Source organism: Mytilus trossulus, chromosome 10 (assembly GCF_036588685.1).
Source record: "Mytilus trossulus isolate FHL-02 chromosome 10, PNRI_Mtr1.1.1.hap1, whole genome shotgun sequence".
NCBI lineage: Eukaryota > Metazoa > Mollusca > Bivalvia > Mytilida > Mytilidae > Mytilus > Mytilus trossulus.
Window position 1 is genome coordinate 42,636,592 of NC_086382.1, and position 24,510 is coordinate 42,661,101.

The following is a 24,510-nucleotide window of genomic DNA, read 5'->3' on the forward strand; positions in this document are numbered from 1 at the left end:
CCTTTAACAGAGAAAGTTTTTGTATGATAATAATTTGAAGACACTGTAAAGAGGGAAGACATTTTTTTGGAGTAATTTGATGACGAAGCAATAACATTTAGTTCTAATAACGCGAGCCATAACCATCGTACGTGGTCAACGGAAGTACATTCCTTTACTTGACATAAATCAACATTTTCGGGATTATTTCATTCGTAGGCGTTTTTATTTATAATTTAGAGCAAACGATGCCCAATGATGGTTCAACAAAGAATCAAAATTCCTAAATTTTATTGAATTCCACTTAGATCCCACTAAAATACATGAATAAATAAAAAAGATGATGCTTTGGACCAATAAAAACTTATGTTTGATAAAGTCCTTTGAATTCTAAGAAGACCCTCCCCTTTATTGACCAGTATATATAAAGACCGGAAAAATATATTCTTTGCGAAATTATTTCATTCCATGTTCATTCCTATATTCCATAAAGTGTTTCATTATAAGTTATTCCCGCAAGTGTTAAAATTGTGAAAGACGAAACAAAACTCAAAGTTGCAAGTGAAGAAGATCATGGCAATGGAAAGACAAGAATTGGATCGTCAAAGGTAAGTTTTTAAGTTCCTGACACAGATCTTATGATATTTTTTTTTATACCTGAAAACCTTTAAAGTGAAATGAACTTGATAATAGTAAACAAAAGTATATATTCAAATAAATAAATAGATAACTCAAGATGTATAAAATCCCCATTTTGATACCGCTATTTTGAGAAAAAAAATTAATCTTCAAAATGAATTTGATGTGGCCTGAGTGCTGATTTCCTGATTTTGTACTGAAAATAGTTTAAACTGTTAAACCCTGCATCTCACAAAGACTGAAGAAATATGATACTACAGCTTTTATGGAGTTTTGAATTCGAAGTCCAAACGCATTATCAACATGATCAATCTATCAAAACATGTAAAAATAATCTTTCATATGTTTATCTGTTGACATCCATGTTACGGAAATAATTATTATTTGGCAAAATGAGAGCAAATTTGATTTATTAAAAACATCTTGGGCCGGTTTCACGAAGCTATCCTAAGACATGTCATAAGACATATCTTAGGACATGTCTTATGATCCTCTTATGACTATCCTAGGACATATCTCAGACCTCGTCTCGAAGCTGTCTTAGGATGATCTTAGCTAAGACATCATAAACCTGTCTCAAGTTCTTTAAATTTTCAAATATAAATATGATTTACGGAAAAAAATCATGTAAATGTAGTATGTCTTACCATACATTATTCTAAACGTATTGATCAATATAAATGACATAATTTGCAAAATAAAAAAAGTAAAAGTCATTTATTTATAAATTATCTTCAAACAATTATAATACATCAATATAAATATGAAATTTTTAATGAAAAATTAAGAAAACAAGAATATAAAATGATAATTATTTTGGTACAAGTGAGTTGAATTCAATTTCGACTTTATTGCTTATAAAAGGTTAAGGGATAAAATCGTGCAATCTTGATATCAATTATACATCGAATTTACATTGTTGACAAATCATGATAATCCGTCAATCTAGAAAAATTGCGTTAAAAGCAGGAACAGGAGAATAGACAATTAGATGTTAATAAGATATTTTTTTTCAAAATTAATATAAAAAATAATTGTAATTTGTATAAATAAACGTATAACTATCCTAAGACCATCATAAGACACCTCTCGCGTTGTCCTAACTTTATGACCAACTTTAAGAGATGTCCTAATTTAGGACCACTTTGTGAAACCCACTTAGGACTAAGATATGTCGTAAGACCATCCTAAGACATGTCTTAATCCTAAGACAGCTTCGTGAAACTGGGCCCTTATTTATATATACATTATTTGAATAAACCCCATCTTGAAAGAATTGAAGAATATGTTTTCAAAATAGAGTCATAAAATAGCACTTATTATATAAATATATATCTTTAATCGAAAACTGTAATCAATCTATGAAGAAGAAATGCGCTGATAACATGCTGATTATTAAAATGGTGTAATTATTGTTATCTGTGAAAAGAATAGTTACTGGAATTAAGTCAAAACACAAACAAATTAAATAAATTTTCAAAGAGTATAATTGTCTGTTAAATTAACACTGTTAGACCGACGTATGTTATCTGTTCATGCATTTGGAAAATTTATTACAAATTCACGTGCCGTTGTAGTGACATGATTTATTATATATAAGTCATCAGAAGGTTAATCCAACATGGCATACATACACTTCATAAAGGTGGTTATAGTTTTTTTGTGTCCTAGTTGCAACAGTAGTCTATTTTTAGAGTTCGAGCATAGGTAGATAGCAACAAAAATGAACTATATAAACATATAAAAATGCATCAAATATTACAACTAATAGGGCTACACCATAGAACATTTCCAAGGAAAAAATATTTATTGAGACAAGTTTAAGTATCGCATAAAATATATAAATATAAAAGGACGATGATGTGTCTTTAGAGGGCTTATGAATTGCCATAATCCTGAGACGGCTTCAATAAACAGGTTTTTATAGTACAATCTGCCATTTTTATAAAAACAGTTTAAAAAAGAATAACACTTTTAATTTCCTATTTTTAACGGAAAATACATATCAAACTTTATATATTAAATGAAAGTTGAAATACTACTTATAAAGATGTAAAAAACACAATTGACTTCATTCTATCCTTGACTTCGGCATTATCGGTTTGACGAATTATAATATCCGTTACTTAGAGTGCATTTCTTTCTAACACAAACGATGCAAACGGCTAAGCGCGCACATGTTTTGATTATTTGTTGATCAAGTTTGACAAACTATGCACCCGCTTAACATCTACTACAGTTTGTCTTTCATCGTTTGTTTGTACAAACGCTACCTTTGTTTCTAACTTCAACCTTGAATTTCAGTAAGATTATAAGAGAACATCGGAATAATCTGCAAAAAGACAAACAATGCAATGAAATATTCGCCCTAGTGCCTATCATATCATATCGTATAAACGTAACACAAATATGACGTTTACAAAATTTAGGTTAGACAGAAATGCACTCTTAATCAGCATGAGATGACAGATTGACAGCTCCACTTTACCATGTTAACTATTTAATAATTGAGAAAAAATTTAAACTATTCACTTAAAACAGATTGAGATGAAGTACTATAAATCCTTAATCACAAACTATAAAACTTTAAATCATCATATCAAATCTTAAAAATCCAATCGTGACAACGAAATATAAAATAGAATATCTAGAACAGGGACTTTCTTACGGAAACGCATTTGTGACATGCATAGACTTATGAATAGACTTATTAAGAAGGGATATAATTACGATACTGTTGTCAAGCCATTAAAGATTGCATATTTTGGCGTTAATATTGAGTCACTGATAAGGTCTTTGCGTCGGAACTAAACACATTTATTCTAAAAACAGTTGTTGGCATGACACGAGTTATGTTCTTCTCATATATGTTATGATGGTATGATACTAAACCCCTAACGGGAAGGATTGTGCCTGATGTTCATATGATGAAATCATAATCTTTCAGTCAGTTTAATTGAAGTCTGGAGCTTGCATGTCAGTTAATTGTTTAGGGGCCAGCTGAAGGACGCTTCCGGGTGCGGGAATTTCTCGCTACATTGAAGACCTGTTGGTGACCTTCTGCTGTTGTTTTTTTATTTGGTCGGGTTGTTGTCTCTTTGACACATTCCCCTTTTCCATTCTCAATTTTAGTATAATGATAACGCAAGACAAACGATAGAATATACAATAATAATAAAATAAAACATGAAGAATAATGTTGAACTATATCATAACGCCACTGGATCTTATTCCAGAATTGAAGTGGAGAAACACATCATATTGTTGAAAACCATTTGCAGAATATGCGGAACACGTGACCTACACAGACCAACTTTTGACAAATGCGCTTTCACACCTGAAATAAAGGAAGTATTTGATGTAGACATCAAAGAAGATCAGAAGGAAATTCATCCCACGGCTTTATGTCGTTCTCATGAAATGTTACTTTTGAAATACAGGAAATTAAAATCAGAAGGCCGCTTGAATGAATTTAAAACTCGGGTAAATCCTGTATGTTTTAAACCTCATAATGATGACTGCAAAATTTGTAATATCAAAAGAGGGAAAAAACGAAAAATAAACAATTTACAGCCGGAAGAAGACAAAAGAAAGAGGGTGATTCTGCCTAGTAATGAACACCGGGAAAGAGAATCAAGTCCAGAGGGTTTGACGGAATCAAATACTTCTTCAGGGAACTCATTAGAATTTCCAAGAACAATTAACACTAAAAATATGCTCGACATATTCAAAAAAATGTCGAAAACCGGACGGTCATCTTTCTTAGAACAACTTCTCCCTCTTTTAACACAAAATGAGATTGCGTCTTTAGCAATAAACCTCGGATCAAAACAAGCAAAACTTCTAAAAGCAGACGCTGAACTTATGTCTCAAGATTCCCTGGAAAAGACCAAAATAATAGATTTCAATCCAGATGAATGGCTTTCAAAGCGAAACAATGTATTGCTTAACTTCCTAAAAGGAATCACACTGTTCGATCCTAACAGATCGACCGAACCACAGAAAATAACGCTATGTCGTGCTGTAGAACACGTTTATGGTTTAATATCGCAGAAATTGGTAGCACCACTTTCCTTTCTTTTGTCTCTGAATATATATGCAAGAACGAGCAGCCGGTCTGTTATTGACTTAATCGCAAAATCATCGCCCAGTGGATGCTATAAAACATTACAGAAATGGATATCGAATGCAGGAAACGAAGTCCAGCCATGTCCACAAAGACCGTTAATGTTCGGTTTCGATAATGAACAAATTATAGGCTACAAGAGAGGTATAAGTGCGGAAAATCGCTCTAGGTCATCTATCATAACCACTCAAGTACATGTTATAATGAAAAGTTCAGCTGATAATTTAGATATCCAATATTTAGATAATCTAAAACCGAAAAATTATTTCTCAATAAATCATTTTGAAGACAAAATTAAGCACGCAGAACGTTTCGATCTTCAAGAAAAGCAGCGAGTAGCTGAGGTTGAAAAAAAAGAATTTAAAAAAATTGTAAGCAACATCCAAGACAACGATTCTGATTACTACCAAGAACTCGAATCGATTCACTTGGAACATCTTCAACACTACATTCAGACTGCCATTGATGCAGTTATTACAGATCGTATGACATCGCGATCATCAACAGACGATTTTGAGGATGAAATTGACAAACAGGATTTCCATGAAAGTAGGAAAAAGGATATCCTCATTTGCACTTTATGTGGGAGCGAAAATGCCAGGAAAAAATTAATATGTGAAGGATGCAAGGGAAAAAAAGGTATAAAGGAAGCAAGAAAAAATAGCAATTCGCAAACAACAGCAAAGCCTAAGAAAAAAGAAAAGCCTGTGTTGACAGAAGAGCTAAATTCTAATTCCACAGAGAGAAAAGAAAACACAGCAAATTATTCAAGATTTTCATATGTATCCACCAACCATAAAGGGCCTACTGCAGTAAGCATGGGAATGCCTACATTTCAGAACCCCAATAGCAGTGAGTCTGTCGCAATGATACTAAGACACATTGGAATGCAAGCTGGCATTAAGCGATACGGTAAAGATAATGATAGAGACTGGACTTTCGTCTGCTGTGACGGAAGACCACATAGTCTCTTCCAGAAGATATTGAATGAAGCTGTTATCTGTACACATTGCATTAATAACAAGGCGTGTTCAGATAAAGCCTCTTTTACATCAAAAGAAGAGTACACGCAACACCACAAACGCCAACATTCCGATTTACCAAGTGCGTATCAAAAGGAATTCGACTGGCTTTATCTTAGAATAGGCGGGGGTCATTTTGAAATGAATGCTGTCAAGGCCTTTTTTGAGTTGAACTGGATACCATATCTTGAAAAGATGTGCGAGCTCATGGGATTCAACAGCCCAAATGCGAAGAACTTTGCTAAAACCTGTAAGGATCATCATGTAGCATGGCAACTTCTTCTTACATTTCACACTTCTGCTATGCGCGAAATGGTTATACCATTTATTAAGCATATAGAAAAAAACCAAGGAGATTCCTCAGCAGCTAACTTTATATCTTTTTATAAAACAGTATTGTCTCATATTCCTAGACATCAATATTTACATTTACAAGTATGCAGATTTTCGCAGGCATTGATAAATTTACGTATGGGAATGAGGCGCAATAATGCCAAGATAGTCGCTAGTGCAAAATTTCACTTAAAAGAATTGTTCTACGGTCGACATCACCCACATTACCAGAGCATTGAACTTTTTGACACCGTTCAGTACAATACAATGCCAAATGTAGTGAAAACTATTTGGGATAACAACATATCTTTTACGGTGAGTGGAGACAGCTCAAAAGGACAAGATTTGGATTTTCTGCTAGAAGAAAAAAACAAAAATGTGAAACAATATCTGCCGTCAGGATCAATTCCGTCCGACGAGACATGGAAGGCAATATGTTGCAATCTAAATTTTTTTGAAAAATTAGAAAGTAAAGTTTCAATACCATTTTAAAATTGTTCTAGCGTTCGCTTAAATTGTATAAATCAAGATTTTGATAGAGTCTCAATTTGAATTGACATGATTCATTTGTCATTGTGCAATTACCGAAGAAGGATATCTGTTATCCGAAATATCTAATATTTGTATATTTTATAGTTATTTAATATTTGTATATTTTAAAGTATAACATCACCATTAAATAACTATAAAATATACAAAAAATAGATATTTCGGATAACAGATATCCTTCTTCGGTAATTGCACGATGACAAATGAATCATGTCAATTCAAATTGAGACTCTATCAAAATCTTGATTTATACAATTTAAGCGAACGCTAGAACAATTTTAAAATTTCCAAACACACCGCAAAGACTAAAGAAATATGCCAAAAATAAAAATAGGTATTTACGATGTGAAATGGCACAACTCTAGATTTCCAAAGGTTGTGACAGTTGAAACTGATCCACACCTAGATAGATTGAATGTTGATTGTTGCTATTTTGAGACACTAGTAGAGCCCAGGTGGTCGTGTGGTCTAGCGGGACGGCTGCAGTGCAAGCGAGTAGGTGTTATACGATATCACAGTAGCATGGGTTCGGATCCCGGCGAGGGAAGAACCAAAAATTTGCTAACATTGTTGGGTTCCTGTTTAGACGAGTTGTATATTTATATATATATATATATAAACGAGTCTAAATTGAAAACTACGTTCAAACCTATGATTGCGTTGGATAAAAACCGCCATTTTTATACGTGTGTATGTAAAACAAATTTTCCAAAAGACCAGAAAGTGAAAAAGTATGTTTAAACAAAACGCATTTGACTAACAGGTCGAACAACTGATGTTCTTTAACCCTGCTATTGCCAAATAAAATTGATCACAAGATGTAACAAAATGGATCTCAATATAAATTTAATTATAAACAGAAAATAATTAACTTGTGGCCACGATGTTATGCAACAAGCATAAGGTGTCAATATCATTGTGTACACCAGATCCCGATTTCAACAATAAATGATGTTAGGGATCGTCACGGTATTTGGAAGGCCATAAAACATGTAACCTCATTTTTTAGATAGACTCTTGATATATATACTTAAGATACTACATCGTTTCCATCAATATCATTGGGAAAATTAAACCCATGGCAACAGATGTTTACTTATCTCGTACTCAAGAAACTTTATTTTGTGCTGTGACAGTTCAAATAAAGTCAATGTTCCACGAGTTAATGTATTTCTATATTTATTGAAATTCATTTTAGAAAATAAATTAAATAAATGTATTTGAAATTGATGGAAAAATTATAAACAAACAATGGGTGCGGCAATTGGTGCAGTTCCGTCACCTGAAATCTGTGACATATTTATGTTCGAAATAATGCATCTAGTTATTTCTGCATTTCAATATAAAGACAAAATATTCTATCATGCCATGATGGTACATATAGAGACGATCAAATGTCGTTCTTAGATGATAATGTAATTAAAGGTAAAAGATTTACAACATATGGCATTCTTGACCTTGAAATATATTTTAAAGAAACAAATTCTTATCTGTTTCTGCACATAAATATCTGTCACTCACAGCATGTATTTAGACGATTTATCTAAGGTAAAGAAATACGGCAAATTAGAAACACAAGTGACCATAACAAATTAATAAACAATCGAACTTATTTTCAAATTGAAATTATAAGAAAGGGGTAATATGATAGTATTACTTTTGTCTAATTCATATCAGTCTTCACATTTAAAAGATACGTGTAGGCTACATCGTTCATTGATATCTTCGAGAAATAATACCTATGGCATATAGCCTTTTGGTTTCGTTTGGTTTCGTATGATATCACACAGATGCTTACTAATCTACATCAAGAAGTTCTATTGATTGCTGTTGAACGAGCCTATGACAGTTTCGACAAATAAAATTTAAAAGTCAATAATTGTAGGACTTAATTGATTTGAGCTTGAGCTGATGAATAATTTATAACTGTATTTTGAACTATTTTTTAACATTAAAGACGTTCTTCGCCAATCAAGTGTATTTATAAATTTGTTGAGAATCATTTTAGAAAACAATGTATTTTAATTTGATGAAAACATTTATAAACAAATAATAGGTATGGTTGGACCCCTGATGATGGCAGATCTGTCATTATAACTAGTGTCACAGAGCTATTCTAAGGCATTAGCTTTAAAAAGTAATGTTCATATATACATATTTAATATGCACAAGTTCACATATATATATATATGAACACTTCCATTACATTACATTGTTAATATAGAGACACGTCCATTCTCTATCACTAACTATCTTCAATCCTCCCGAATCTCAATATTCATCCACTTTTATTATGTGCTAAGGACTTTGCTACTTATATGAATTTCTCCGACATTAAATCGTCATTCATTTCCAGGTGACAGACGTTTAGGGACAGAATATAAACAAACAGAAACATTAATGTATAATATACGGCTTCTAATTAGAAATGACTACAGCTAAAACACAGCGGAATCATACATCAAATTTAAAGGTCAATCAGACAGGCTGCTAAAGATCATAAAAACAATAAATCTACAAATACTAAAAACGCTTGACCATAGTAAATTAATATGGGCAATTAAATGCCGATCTATTATAAGAAATAAATGTGCAAGTTTCACCCTATGACAAGAGATCTATTGAAGAAGAATTAAAATGTAATTTACATATTTGATTATATAAAAAAAAATGCATCTTAAAATGACTATCTCAAGCTTAACTAAAATGATGTCGTGTCCTTTAATGCAATGTGATATGCCTCGTGGTTACATAGGAGTTTTTTTATATCAAAATACTGAAATCATTCCAACTAAGATGTTCCAAATCAATAAATTGGAAGAAATCCGAAGTAAAACTGAGACACTATAATACCTTACCCACCCACCATTATGTGCGGAGTTAATTCATTTATATGAAATCAAGTTCGATTTATTGAAGTTTAAACATTTTCAAATATCATAAATATATCAATATATATATTAAACTTCATAAACTCATCCAAAAGTTACGTAAAATAAAAAGATCCCTGCCACGACATAGTATATTTCAGTAAAATTGTTGTAGTTTAATAATTTTAAGGGAAACAACCAAAATCCATCTTATACCACATTCTAAGTAACCAAGAGTTATCTCCGCTGAAATATTGTTTTATTTTGATACACGGGTTTCTTTAAACATTTTTCGACGCTATACTATTATCAAAATCCTTGCACATGATACCTTTCTGAAAAGCTACAATATATTTCTTCCTACAGAAATTACTTTGAAGACTGTGTTGAAATGCATTATGTCAAAAACGACGACTTTAAGAGAATGACATGTCGGAAAAGCGTTTATTTTGTATTTAAACCTTTGATGCGGTAAAATGAATATTTTTTTGCAAATGCTAAACTGAAAGTTGATCATTTCTGTATTAGAAAAGCTACTTGAGGTCAGTAACAATGATGTCGAATTTTACTAAAATGGTAGTCATAACTTAAATTACTTATATTCGTAATTTAGCAAAACTATATTACATCTTTTCGTAATATTGATTATTACGTCTTTTTGTAATATAGACGTTATATTACATAAAGCTGTAATATTACTTTATTATGTTATATTATAGGTTTAAGTAATATTACTCTTTACAATAATCGCCTGGACTGTATATTCACAGTTTCTATTTCATTGTATCAGCAATTTATTAAAATCCTTGTTTTTATTTTAGTTGCTTTGTAGCATATATGTTCCCCTGCATTTATTTATCTTGTATACAGTCAATCAATGCTAATCTTGGCAAGCCGAGTGCGTACTTGTGTATATTCCCCAACCTATTTACTTCTATAACTTATTTAATACTTTGGAATTTCATAAAGCATATTTCGTTACTAGTGACAAACAAAAAGGTAAAACATGTTACATAGAAGAATAAGTGGTTAGTATGCTGGAGTTTCTTATCGACAACATATTTGTTGAGTTTGGAGTTAGACTTTATAACAAATTGTAGGCATTCCTATGGAAACAAACTGTGCGCCTCTTCTTGACGATCTGTTCTTTTTTTTCATATGAATCGGAGCTCCTCTAGACACTTGTCAAAATCAAGCTGATCAAAGAAGTCAGATTTTTTAATTTCACTTTCAGATATATTGATGATATTCTCTCCATAAACAATCCGAACTTTTCTTATTGGGTTCCATTAATATATCCCCCAGAACTAGAAATTAAAGAAACAACAGACCAGGCTTCCAAGTCAGGAATATGACAGTTCTTGTCCATTTTTTGTGTGAAAGATTTGAACTGATTTAATTTTTAAACACGCTCATATTCAACCTTAAATGTTATAAATCTATTAAATATGTCATAATATGTCACTTTTCAGATGGTTTGTGTCAAAAATGAAAGTGGCGGCATTCGTGGTCATCCTCAACCTTTATATATGTTATGTATTATCATCAAATACAACTAACATTTAATTATTAAGAATGACACAAATGTGGTCACATCAATTTATGACGGAAACTTAGCTCAAATGCTAAAGTTATGAAGATTTCAGTAATTTAGCATGACTTAATGGTGATAGTACCTGCTAATTATGCGTTGCATTGGCAAACACAGCCAATATGTATGTAACAGAAGTATTCTTCTTTCAAATAACTAGCTAAAAATTTACATTTTAACAATTTTGTAAAACTGCTATACTTTGGGGTCACAAAGGGGTCTTACTGAACCTACTCCTTTTGTAAATTTGCATTGGGGCTTTGCAATTTAATTTTCTCAATAGTTTCATTACTATGCTGTACTTTTATTTTTATTCTTATTTGTTCTGTTGTTTGATATAATCGAGAATTGGTGTTTTAGGTGATGTTTCTTCTATTTTAAAGTGACCTTGGAGTCAAATTCTCAATACCTTTTTTAACATTTTTTATAACTACCTTAATATCTTGCTTATCCGGAATTTATGTTAGAATAGACTAGTTTTTCATACCTAATAAATTGAACATCCATTTAGATTTCCAGTGGAGCTATGTAACCCAGATTATCGGTGGAGATGACACAACAATAGAGATGTATCCATGGCAGGCTATGTTACAACAGCGATCAGGGAAAAATAGTTCGTGGAGGATTACATCTGGAGCTGTTTTCATTTCCGAGAGATGGCTGGTTACAGCAGCATTTTGCTTTGATGGACAGTAATGTATATTATGTTACATTTGATTGACCAATGTTTGACTGGATCAATTCTAAATATGGTGGATGCTTTGATCCGTGATTATAATCAGTCTGTAAATTATCCTTGATGTTGACTCTTTTGAAAATTTTATTCAAATCGAGCAAGTTGTCTACTCTCGGTTTTAGTTGGTCTTAACCAGAATAACCTCAATATTTCGGAAAGATGTGTTTAGAATTTGATGCGACTGTCATACAAGTGAGAGGTTTACCTAGATAAAAACCAGGTTCATTCTATCAGTTTTTGCATAAGAAAATGTCTATACGAAGTAATGAATATGACAGTTGTTATCCATTAATTTGGTGTGTTTAAGCTATTGATTTTGCCATTTGATTAAGGACCTCTCTATTTAAATTTTCCTTGGAGTGCAGTATTTTTGTGAGTTTACTTCTTTAAATGACTATTTAAAACGTGGTACAGTGTAATGTAGTTCACAATTAGATTTTGTTATGATAAGTCGTTGCTATTGATCTTGGTATAATCAGTTTATTTACTTGTAAGGTAAACTATGGCATGTTGTTTAGAATGTCATTTTAAATTTTAGTAATGTCCTTAACGAATACTGATGTAAATAATAAAACGAAAAAAGAAAACTACTACAAAGGAATTATAAGTCGGTTTGAGAAGTACACATCGTCACAATTAAATAGATCCTTGTTTTTAAATCATGTAATATGTAATTTTCTACATTGATCCTATCCATTTCAGTCTTGGAAATCGACGGATTGTCTACGGATTTACTAAGCAGTCCAACACAGACAAACCGATAGGAAAAATTCAACGTTTTATAAGTGTGAGACTCTGTTTTCCTAATTTCAAAACTCTGATATATAATCACACAATTTAAAACTTCCTCTAAGATCACAAATATTTTTTAATTTATTTTTAAAGGTTTCCGGATATTTATCTGTTTTGTTTATTGTGTAAACTAAGACATGGACACATTATTTCAAAAGGCAAAGATGTGAAAATTTGCGTATATGACTGCTACGATTAGTTTTAATACCAATCACGCAGAATACCCAATAAATTACAAATAGAACATACATCTACCTCAAACTACTATCAATCCTTTCCGAACAAAAGACTAAATAGTCACAAAATCTACAATGACAATTGGAAATAAATATATTGGTTGTATTTATTATTGTCTATATTTTAGCATCCACAGTTTGATAAGAGTTTTGATCCAAAGAAGGACATGTTTTTACTGAAAATGACAAAGCACTAATTCAACTGAAGGCTCCTATAACAATTACACAAAGAAGCAATGTTGTAGCACTTTCGAACATACAGAACAATATTGATTTTGATGCGTGTAATATCATATGCTGGGGTTTCACAAATTCGAAAGGTAGGTGTATTATTTTCAGAAGGTGAACTTTCGCGTTTCCTAATTTATTATTGTTTTCGGTTTTCTCTATTCCGTTTTTATCCATTATTCATATCTTTACAAATCCCATTCGTACTCCATGTGCATGGCGACATCAAATATTGCTCAAAAGCAATATACAACTTTCGAGTTCGATGCATTTCCGTCAAAAACTCTGGTTTTGGTGAACGTCATTTGTGCGTTTAGGGGCATCGTCACTTCCATTCCAATGTTGATCAAGTGTTTGGAAATCTATAATTCTATTTTGTACGAATTATTCGGCAAATTGAATTCTCAAAATTGACAATCAGCACTGCTATCATTGGGAAATTGTCCTTAAGTACCTACAAAACAACAATTCTTTCTAGTTTATCCTGCACAATGACGATCACTAAGACGCTTGATGAACGTTAATAGTGCAGGGATACAGGTGACCCCCTCTATCTGGTAAATGGCATCGTAAAGGCGCGTATAATTGGCAATTTTTTTCCGGTGACGGATGAACTCGAAAGTGGTCTATTGGAAGCAGTTAAACTTGTTTAAATATATACGTGTCATGGATGTGTATTCAACATCTCTCTATCATACTAAATTGATCTATGGTCAAATATAAAAATACAGGATTTAATATGATGTTGAGTGATAAAACAATAAGAGTCAACGTATATTATAGGTCAATTAGCTGATACTCTTCAAGTGGCATCAGTCCCAGTGATTTCCAACGAAGACTGCAAAAGCATTTTGAAAGAAATTTTTTCTATTGCCGATTCCCAAATTTGTCTTCTGGACGACAAAGATAAAAAGACTGCGTGCGCAGTGAGTACTGTTTTATTGTTTTTGTCTGTTATGATTTACAAAACAAAGAATCATTAAATTATGTAATAAAGGCTTTCTAAATTTTACTCCAAGAGTCTGTTTTATTGAGAGAAAAAATCTATTAAGTTTGCCCGCATGTGTAAACAAATGGAAAGTGTACATGTACTTTTGTTTGCATCTATTAGAAGTCTCAATTGGGAATGTATACTGTAATTTTCTTTAAGACTTTTCACTCAGTTATGTCCAAAACGTAGATCACCCCCAGTTTTTGGTGTGGTTCGTGTTGCTTAGTCTTTAGTTGTCTATGTTGTGTTATGTGTACTATTATTTGTCTGTTTTTCGTGGTTTTATTTTTCTAATTAAGCCATGGCATTGTCAGTCTAATTTCGATCAATAAGTTTGAGTGTTACTCTGGTATCTTTCGTCAATCTTTTAAATATTTAATTATTAAAGTCAGATTCAGTATCAACTTCAAGATGTAAATATCCCGAATTGACCTCTACCATATTCCGCAATTGTTGTGTCTTAAATTGTCTCCCTTTTTTCAAAACAAGTATAACAAATGTTAATTTTTTCAACTAATCCGATGAAGCTTACGTTTTGAAAACAAAGGGACAGGCTATTTGATGACGTTTGTGATAAAGAAAGTTTGCCGTTTAACATATTGTTATCGTTTTAATCACCTATCAGTGTCATCAAATAGATAAAGTAAAGAACTCAGTGTATGATATTGGTTAAATTAAAAATACACTGAAAAGTTTAGAATGATACCAGAAATTCAAACTTATAAGCAAAAACTATACTGACAAAGTCATGGCTTAAAAAAGAAAAGTACCAGCTGACACACAATAGTACAAAAACACAACGTAGAAAACAAAAGCCTGCGTAGCATTACCCCAACCAATATCTACGGATTAAATCATGTGAATGCAGGTGCTTCGGAAGATAATTTTGGTTCTATTATATCCAAATACAATTTAAAACCGTAATTCACAACCAAAATTAACGTTGTTGAATCTAAAATTGTTAGAACTTGCATATATTCTTTTTTTCTTTTTTTGATACAATGGAAATTGTATATTTAGTCAAAGCTATATTATTCATAAACGTTTGCAACATTTTCAAAAAATAATATAACATATATATATAAACTTTTGCATTTGTAGGGAGATGTAGGTTCAGCTTTAACTTGCCTAATGAATGAAACCATTCCTGTTTTGTGCGGTATTTTTTCGACTCATCAAACTGGTTGTGGCGGAACTATGCCCTTGATTTATACGAGAGTATCATCCTACTTAGAATGGATAGAACGAAAAACTGGAGTAATGGCTATCAACTGATTTTCAGGATGGGAATATATTCGTTTCACTTTTTGCAATTTAGAACCTAATTACACAACAAGATACTGATGATGTCTATAGATTACTATAAACTATTGCTTTGTAATGAAAATTTGATTTTGCCATGTTATTATGGACTTTCCGAACTGATTTTCCTCTAAGTTCAGTATTTTTGTAATTTTACTTTTTATAACCTTATTCACTTTCGATCTTTTATATCTGGGCGTCACTGGTGAGTCTCGTGTGGACTAGCCGCGTTTTTGGCGTATTGAATTTTAAACCTGATGCTTTTTGTTATCTATTAATCATGCTTTTCTTTGTATAATATGTTTTCCTTTTTATTTGTATTGTAGTCCTGTAATATTTTGTTTTCATTTCAATGTTATATTTAACTGTGCCATTAAAGTGCGAGGTTTGGCATGCCATAAAACCAGGTTCAACCTACCACTTTTATTCCCCTTTAAAAGTGTCCTGTACCAAGTCAGGAAGATGGCCATTGTTATAATATTGTTCGTTTCTGTGTGTGTGTTGCATTTTAACGTTGAGTCGTTTGTGTTTTCTCTTATTTTTGAGATAAGACGTGGCACGGTACTTGTCTATCCCAAATTCATATATTTGGTTTTGATGTTATATTTGTTATTCTCGTGGTGTTTTGTCTGTTGCTTGGTCCGTTTCTGTGTGCTGTTGCGTTTCGGTGTTGTGTCGTTGTTCTCCTCTTATATTTAATGCGTTTCCCTCGGTTTTAGTTTGTTACCCCTATTTTGTTTTTTGTCCATTGATTTATGAGTTTTGAACAACGGTATACTACTGTTGCCTTTATTTATTCTAGTGTGGGAAGATTGACTGAAATAAATATAGCTATTTACATTCATTTTTATTTCTATTTTATGATTAATGATCGACTTAAAAAGACCGGTTCCAGCGATTAATCAAGAAAAATTCCAATGCAACTTTCAAAAACAAATTCATATTCACTAAATACAAACAGTGGCTTGTTCTTTTCTTGTTCCTTTTAAAGGTCTAACATTTCACTTTTATTTCCTTCTTGGCGATATCAACACTTCTATTCTTTATCTCCCTTCTTCTTGTCCGGGTTAAAACTTTACCTTTTCCTTTTTTCAGCTTTTGCTAGCCAACATTAAAATACCGTCTTATTCTCTTTCTTTTTTCATTTTGCCACAACTAGCACTTGTCTTGCCGATAACTAATGACCTGAGTGAAGAAAAACATTCAAACCTTATTAACTCGATTTTTAACAACTGGTTTTTTTTTTAGAATAGTATATAAAGAATCATTTCACTCCTGGCTTATAATTTAATAAGTCAGATGCGCGTCTTGTCTATATAAGACTCGTCAGTGAAGCTCCGATCAAAAATGAAAACGGCCAAACAAGTATAAAGTTCAAGAGCATTGAGAAACCAAAATTCCTAAAAGTTGTGCCGAAATAAGGCTAAGGTAATCTATACCTGGGATAAGAAAATCCTTAGTATTTTGAATAATTCGGACTTTTTTCATAATTGATGATTATGTCAACACCGAGGTGCACATCAAATCGGTGACTACTAGGCTTGTAATACCTTCAGGGACGAAACTTCCACCAGGAGTGGCATCGCAACTGACTACTTACTTGATGATAACACCAGGGACAAATTGTCCACCGGCAGTGGTATCGACACAGTACTAGTAAATAATTATGTTTTTGAAAATTCCCAACACTTAAAGTGGTTTTCTAGATTTATTGTTCAGGAACTTCCAAACTCTGTCGACATTTGAAAGTTTGTAAATGAATAAAAACGTTAGAAGTGTTATGAGTCTTATGACCCAAACGAAACTGTGTATTGATGATGTACATGTATATAAAAAGTTATCTCACTTCTCACTTTTGTTTAATGAAATTATTACAAGCTCCCTCAGATAAAGTTTGCCTTTTTTTAATCCTGTCATAGTATTTATGATGAGTTTATTTACAAGCACTGGGTTCATAAACAATCATTTTTGTAACAGAAAAAAAAAACATTTTCGAAATGGTTAATAAAATCAACGGTACCAATTTTGTTGCACCAGATGCGCATTTCGACAATACATGTCTCTTCAGTGATGCTCGTGGCCAAAATATTTGAAATCCAAAGTATTTATAAAAGATGAAGAGCTATAATCCAAAAGGTCAAAAAAGAATATTTAAGATGTTCTTTCCAACCTTTTTAGCAAAACCTTTTTTCCTCGAGTGTCATTTATTTGACTTTTGTAAACGCCTAATTAAATAAACAGAATCGACAGAATATAGGTTAACAATTTCCCCTTACTATAAATGTAAAGCAATATATATTTCGTTGTTTTCATTTTGCAACAAACAAAAAGCAATGGTTAGAACCGACAAAAACAAAATTTAACGAAATTATTCCGGTGTTTAATTAAAACCTTTATGAATAGTATTCAAGTGGAAAAAATATTTAAAATGACTCGTATCTAAATCATCGGGATCTATACACAACAGAATCGCAAATTATGTATGTATGTGTCTGTCCTACTTCAGGAGCCTGTAATGCATTGGTTTTCGTTTGTTTGTGTGTTAAATATTTGTTTTTCGTTCAATTTTTGTACCTAAATTAGGCCGATAGTTTTCACGTTTGAATTGTTTTACATCAATCACTGTCACTGACAATCGTACCACATCTTCTTTTTTTTTTTATAATCATCGCAAATGTTGAGATACGATATTTCATTTTTAATTAGAGTTCTATATGAGGAAGAATTTAACAAAAGTCTGAATCAATTTATGGTTATGAAATTCCTGACTAAATGATAAGTCAGGTTTATATTGAAAATAGAATGGAAACGGAACATATGTCAAAGATACACAGTAAAACTGAAAGAAGAATCTACGATGTTAGAATAGTCAATAGAAGAATCTAAGCAAAATGGCACTATACGTAGATTATGTTCATTGAAATCTAAAACGCCACTACAACTGTGGACTTGACAAACAAGTTGTGAAAAATACACCTCTTAAGGAGGGTCCAAATGAATATCACGGTCCAAAACAAGAAAATTAACAATAGGTAACTTTTTATCGTCTCTTTCGTTGTGAACGAGTGTTTCATTTATGAAACTATATATATAAATGTTTTAAAGAATTAACGAGGGTTTTTGTCTGGTACGTACAAACAAACCTAATCATAACTGAGATGAAGTTTTCTAAAAATTACCATTAAAGCATTATCTTGTTCCAAAAAGATATCAGGACATTGTTTGGTCAAATTTGATTAACTGAATGTTAGTAGAAATAAGATCACATATATTTGTTGTACTCCTTAAAATTTTGTGTTTATATTTTCAGATGATTAAAACACATTTTGTGGTTGCTTGTCTTGATTTTTTATTGATACATGTTTAATTTCAATTTAAAATGTTTCGTGACCTATAACAAGACAATTGCATGAAATAATTATATTTTTATATAATAGAAATGTTATTGACTACTTTGAAATGTGATTACCCCAATGTCTGACACAAATTCTATACATTCCTCGATAAGATCAGTTTGCATATCCTTTTCATGATTTCCGTATTCAATACACTTCTAACGTTGCAGATATAGTAAGGTCATACAATGCTTCCTTAGGGAAAGTGCAATATGATATGTTTGAAATCAGTGAGTTTGCGCCTGTTTAAAACTTGCTTTTAAAAAACTAGAGATAAATTACATTTCAAAAAACCGTTGTTATATTTCTGTGAAATAAATCCTCAATTTAAACACGTGAAAGAAATTTAAACTTTTAATAAATCAACTTTAGTACATCCAACAAAGTAACAACTGCTGACTTTATACCAATTTCCGATTTAAAATCAAAACTGTAAACTGTTTGTACAGAGGTATGGCGAAGGCATCGCTTTATAAATTTGATATTTTATCAGTTATTTTGACAATAACACATAACTTCCGCAACTGGTTTGGAGAAAGACCAAATATGCACATTGCCTGTATTCGTTCTTCGCTTAGTGCACTGGATAGTTGCTTGGAATTTCTATTTCTATATATCCAAAATTCAAAGTCAGTTCTTATAGATAAAACAGCGGAAGGATTATTTTACACGTGTCTAACTTCAAACTTTATATATGTAGTAACTGTGGTAGCATATTTGTACAGATTACATGGAATATCAGAACAGAAGATTAACCAGACTCCAGATGTAGAAAACATTAAGAATAACAAAGCAAAATACGACTCTATATTGGGGAATAGAGTTACATTTCTTTACAAAGCAGTTGGATTTCCTATTACAGTTATTTTAGCCGGATTCGCCGGATATTTATGGAAGTTTTATAATGAAAGCCTAGTGGTATTCATCATCGTTAGCATTGATGCATGTCTTGAATTATTAGAATTTTTGTACATGATTGTGTACTGTTTGCTCACATCATCAAAGACGGGTACTGCTGATCTCGGACCAGTAAAGCCACTTGAAAAAAGGGTGTCAGACACAAAACATATGGGATTTATAAGACCAAATAATATCCTTCCACCAATAACAACTAAAAATAATGATGTAGAGGTAATCGTAATGAAAGATATCAAATATGAACCCAATCCACCGAAAGTTACTCCATATACTAAGGAGGACTATGACTTCACTAAAAAAATACCGAACAGGAAACCCACTCCACCAAAAGGTACTCTATATACTGAAGACGACTCTGATTTATCTGAAAAAAGGCAGAGGAGGAAACCCAATCCACCTAAAGGTATTCCATATACTAAGGAGGACTATTACTTCACTGAGAGAAGCCAGAGGAGGAAACCCAATCCACCTAAAGGTATTCCATATACTAAGGAGGACTCTTACTTCATTGTAAAAAGACAAAGGAGGAAACCAAATGTACCTAAAGTTACTCCATACATTGATGATTATGAATTAACTGACAAAAGACAGAAAAAGAAAAAAAGAAGATCACAAACAAGACTGTATGATCATGTTTCTTAATCGATATGATTGTAAGCTATATTTGTTTTCCTTTTAACTATGTAAAAAATGCAATTAAAATATTCGATTTCGTAGCTGCATGGTGTATTCTGCAAAAAGGTTTGAGCATACATGAGGGTTATTTTATAGCATATTTAAAAATATGTATTTATAAAACTGCATGTGTAGTCTGTATAGATAGCAACATCTAGAATTATAAAACAGTATGGATAATATAGCTTAATGAAATATCAACATTTAAATTTCAACGACAGAAGCGGTTAAATAAGTAAAATCACAAAAATACTGAACTCCGAGAAAAATGCGAAATGGAAAGTCCCTAATCAAATGGCAAAATCACAAGCTCAAACACATCAAACTAATGGACAACAACTGTCATACTCCTGTGTAAATACTAAGTATATTGCTATGAAATTTTCAAGTACGTAAAACAATTATCAGCTTGCAAAAAAACACCAGTTTGATTCAAACACTAATTTAAAAATAACTATCTGGGCATCAACAGATCTGTATTTTTCATTTGCTTATATATAAATATACAATAAGTAGGCACTACTGTTGTCTCGAAACATCATTTATATACGTCATTTCAGTATAAAAATCATTTACATCATGATCGTCTTCTGTTTGCTATTGCTCATAAAGAACTACGATTTGAGGGATGATAATTCAATGTTTTAGTTAATTCAGGTTTCAAGAGAGAGCCCACTAAAAAATAACATGGATCAAACTATAAAATGTTTCTTTCCAGCATTCAGCTAAAACACTCACGATCGAGCGTTTATTGCAATATTTAAAGATGGCATAGAGGAATTAGATACTTTTTCCAACGCTTTCAAGTTTTCCTTTTTGGTTTGAAAATCGTTTTACTGTAATGATCATACAGATAAGATTTTATAATCGATAGCGATACTGGTATGTGAAATTTAAAATCTTTTTACACATTTAAATCGAAGCTATGCACTATTGAATTATTTGTTATTTTGATATGCACAATCATGACAATGATATCTATTTCACTATGTAGTGTATAATATAAGTATGCATATTATTATACTGATCTCTTGTAAACTGTTGTGTCGAATGATTATGTAATGTACCAAACTTATTTGTGACCCGGACTGTAATAAAACTTTTCTATTTGTCATAACAGTTTTAAAGGGTATTTCTGTTTACTGGGTTTTTGCTAGGAAGTAATATTAATATATCCTCCTTGCATACAAAATCTGTATATAAGCAAATGCAAGCAATATGTGTTAACTTTTACGATCATAATCTGATATCTGTCGATAATTTTGTTTACAATTATCAGTAATTAGTTTTGAACAATAGATAGAAAAAATAATTTACTTGACCATCAGTTTTTTTTTCTGCAACAAGATGCAATTGCTTACTCACCATTATATTAATATTTGATATAATATGGTGTTTGTACATATGTATGTATACTTACACACATAGTTTTATTTTCTCTCACTTTTTATATTAATAGCTAAACATGTATTGCACATATAAAACGATTTTTTAAAAAGAAGGTTAGATGGCTATTATAAGTATTCAAATTAATAGAATTTTTAAAATGCAAGCCAATAATTGAACAAACATGTTTATTATATTTTACTGTTGTTATAAAAAAAGATTTCCAATGACTCTTTTATGTTTTTGAATTTTCGAAAAACTAAGGATTTTCTTATCGCAGGAATAGATTACTTCAGACGAATTTGGTACAACTTTTTGGAATTTTGGGTCCTCAATGCTCTTCAACTTTGTACTTGTTTGGCTTTATAACTTTTTTATCAGAGCGTCACTGATGAGTCTTATGTAGACGAAACGCGCGTTTGGCGTATTAAATTATAATCCTGGTATATTTGACTACTATTATGTCAAACTTCACTAAGGTTCACTAAGGTATACAGTAGACCTTCCTTTTGAAAGTTCATCTGTCTGTCCATGTCAGAATAATTAAAATGAAAATAATTGTTAATAACTTGAAAAAGATGTAAAATAGAAGTGCATCTTCTTAGATTGAGATACTAAAATAATTTGTATTTTAATATGCAATGATTCTTAATTTGTGCGCAATAGAATAAAAACTATGAGGATAAAAATCAACCTATGCAATAAAATTGAAAATGGGAAAAGGGAATGTGTCAAAAAGACAACAATCCGAAGAAAAAGCAGAAAAACAGCACATCCAATAGGTCTTTAACACAACTAGAAAATCCTTCACACGGAGGAGTTCAGCTGGCCCTTCAATAAAGTGATTAAGTTCAGTGAAAATGGACGTCATACTGAACTCCGAAACATAAAGGGATTTATAATAATAATAAAAAATAATAAAAAAAGATATAAGGCTAACAAAAGCCAGGGGCTTCCTACTTTGGACAGTCACAAACATTCGGCGCTATTAATAATAGTTTTTGATATCTCAACCCTCCCCCTGTACATCAACCCAAACATACAGCAATACGCACAGAAAAAAACTAAATTCAAAACAAGTCCCCAGTTCGATGTCAGAATGAGTAATAAAAGAAACTACGCTTAATGATAATGATACATACATTAACAAAGAACTACTAACACTTACTGGCATGACAGCTCTGGGCCTCAATTAAACTGACTGTAAGAATATGATTTCATCATATGAAAATCAAACAAATTCTCTCCCGTAAGGGTTAAATATCCATGCAAAGACCCTATCAGGGTATCAATAGTAATTCAAAAATATACCATGCATTTGTAATAACCTGACAACAGTATGGTAATAAGGGTTTACTTGCTTGAGAGGGTAGTGCAGACATTTTGAGCTTTGTATAAAAATTACCATATAAGATTGAAATGCGAAATAACTGAAAGTTTCAGATGTATGCATGTGATTTATTTATACGAATGATGTCCGTGTACCGATGTAAAATTAGGTATATGATTTTACTATTTGTGATCTCGAAAACGCGGATATTATGATTTTTCATGGAGATAGATTTATTTCGTTAAAATCAAATACGTTGAACATAACATACACGAGCGAGTGGAACAAGTTGAAATATACAGATACCATATAAAGGTGACGACAAGGGAACGTTACCATTTAAAATTGACTTAATAACAATAGGAAATGAAAAATCAACTCTTTAATCGTATTTGCTTCCCGTTAAACATATACTAGTCAACAAAAGAAACGATACACGACTTTGAAATAAAATTTATCAAAAAGTATTTAATATAAAGCAAAATGAGATACACTATTTTAAAAAGCTTTCATTTGCAATGTATGCACATGTGAAAATGAAATGAAAACTGGTCGGGAAGTATCTAAATTCCGTGTAAATGATCAAAGTGTGCAAATTAGTTTTGCGGAAAGTTGAAAAAAACGACACATAATTTTCTAAGCACTAAATTACTTCAAATTTGTTTAAAAATTTTCAATATGATAATCAAGTTATGTTCATGATGTAACTGAATGGTTGAAATATTGATTTTTTCAAATATTTGGGGGGGAAAGTGCTTTTTGAAATCTGCTTTAGATATGAAAACAACATACAGTAAATTTGGAACCTTTCGGGTTAGTTTTAAAATTGCTACCGCTTTTTGAATATCACTTTATCCGGAGCACCTGAGATCACCCCTAGTTTTTGGTGGGGTTCGTGTTGTTTATTCTTTAGTTTTCTATGTTGTGTCATGTGTACTATTGTTTTTCTGTTTGTCTTTTTCATTTTTAGCCATGGCGTTGTCAGTTTGTTTTAGATTTACGAGTTTGACTGTCCCTTTGGTGTCTTTCGTCCCTCTTTTACACATACTGTCTATCATTATGGTAAATCAGTTGATAATGTATTCATTTTAACGATTTCTCGTAGGACCAAACTTTGCTTAACAAATAAACGAAGAAACTGAATGATTTAAAAAAAAAATTGATGGCAAACACTGTCTTTACCTTTAAATGAGAGGTTGACATCATTTGTCGGAACTTTTGTTTTTAAAATTGTCGTTTTATGTAAATTTTGTAAAAAAAAAATAATTGCGAAAAAACGTCACAAAAGCAAAAAAAAAAAATTTTTAACGGATTTATATTTCCATAATGATTAAGTATTACTTCCTTCAAAATTGGTTCAATGAACGGAAAACTCTATCTTTAAATTTAAAAAAAGTCTTGTATCGTTTCTT

General features: G+C 31.6%; 1 protein-coding gene across 1 annotated transcript; it reads left to right on the top strand.

Annotated features, from left to right (window-relative positions):
- The first annotated feature begins 3,468 nt into the window (after positions 1 to 3,468).
- Positions 3,469 to 13,070, top strand: LOC134687918 (uncharacterized). The gene is made up of 4 exons (XM_063548376.1): positions 3,469 to 6,568; positions 11,621 to 11,801; positions 12,548 to 12,632; positions 13,002 to 13,070. The coding sequence occupies exons 1-4, from the start codon at positions 3,805 to 3,807 to the stop codon at positions 13,068 to 13,070; spliced, it is 3,099 nt and encodes a 1,032-aa protein (XP_063404446.1). The 5' UTR covers positions 3,469 to 3,804.
- Positions 13,071 to 24,510: the final 11,440 nt, after the last annotated feature.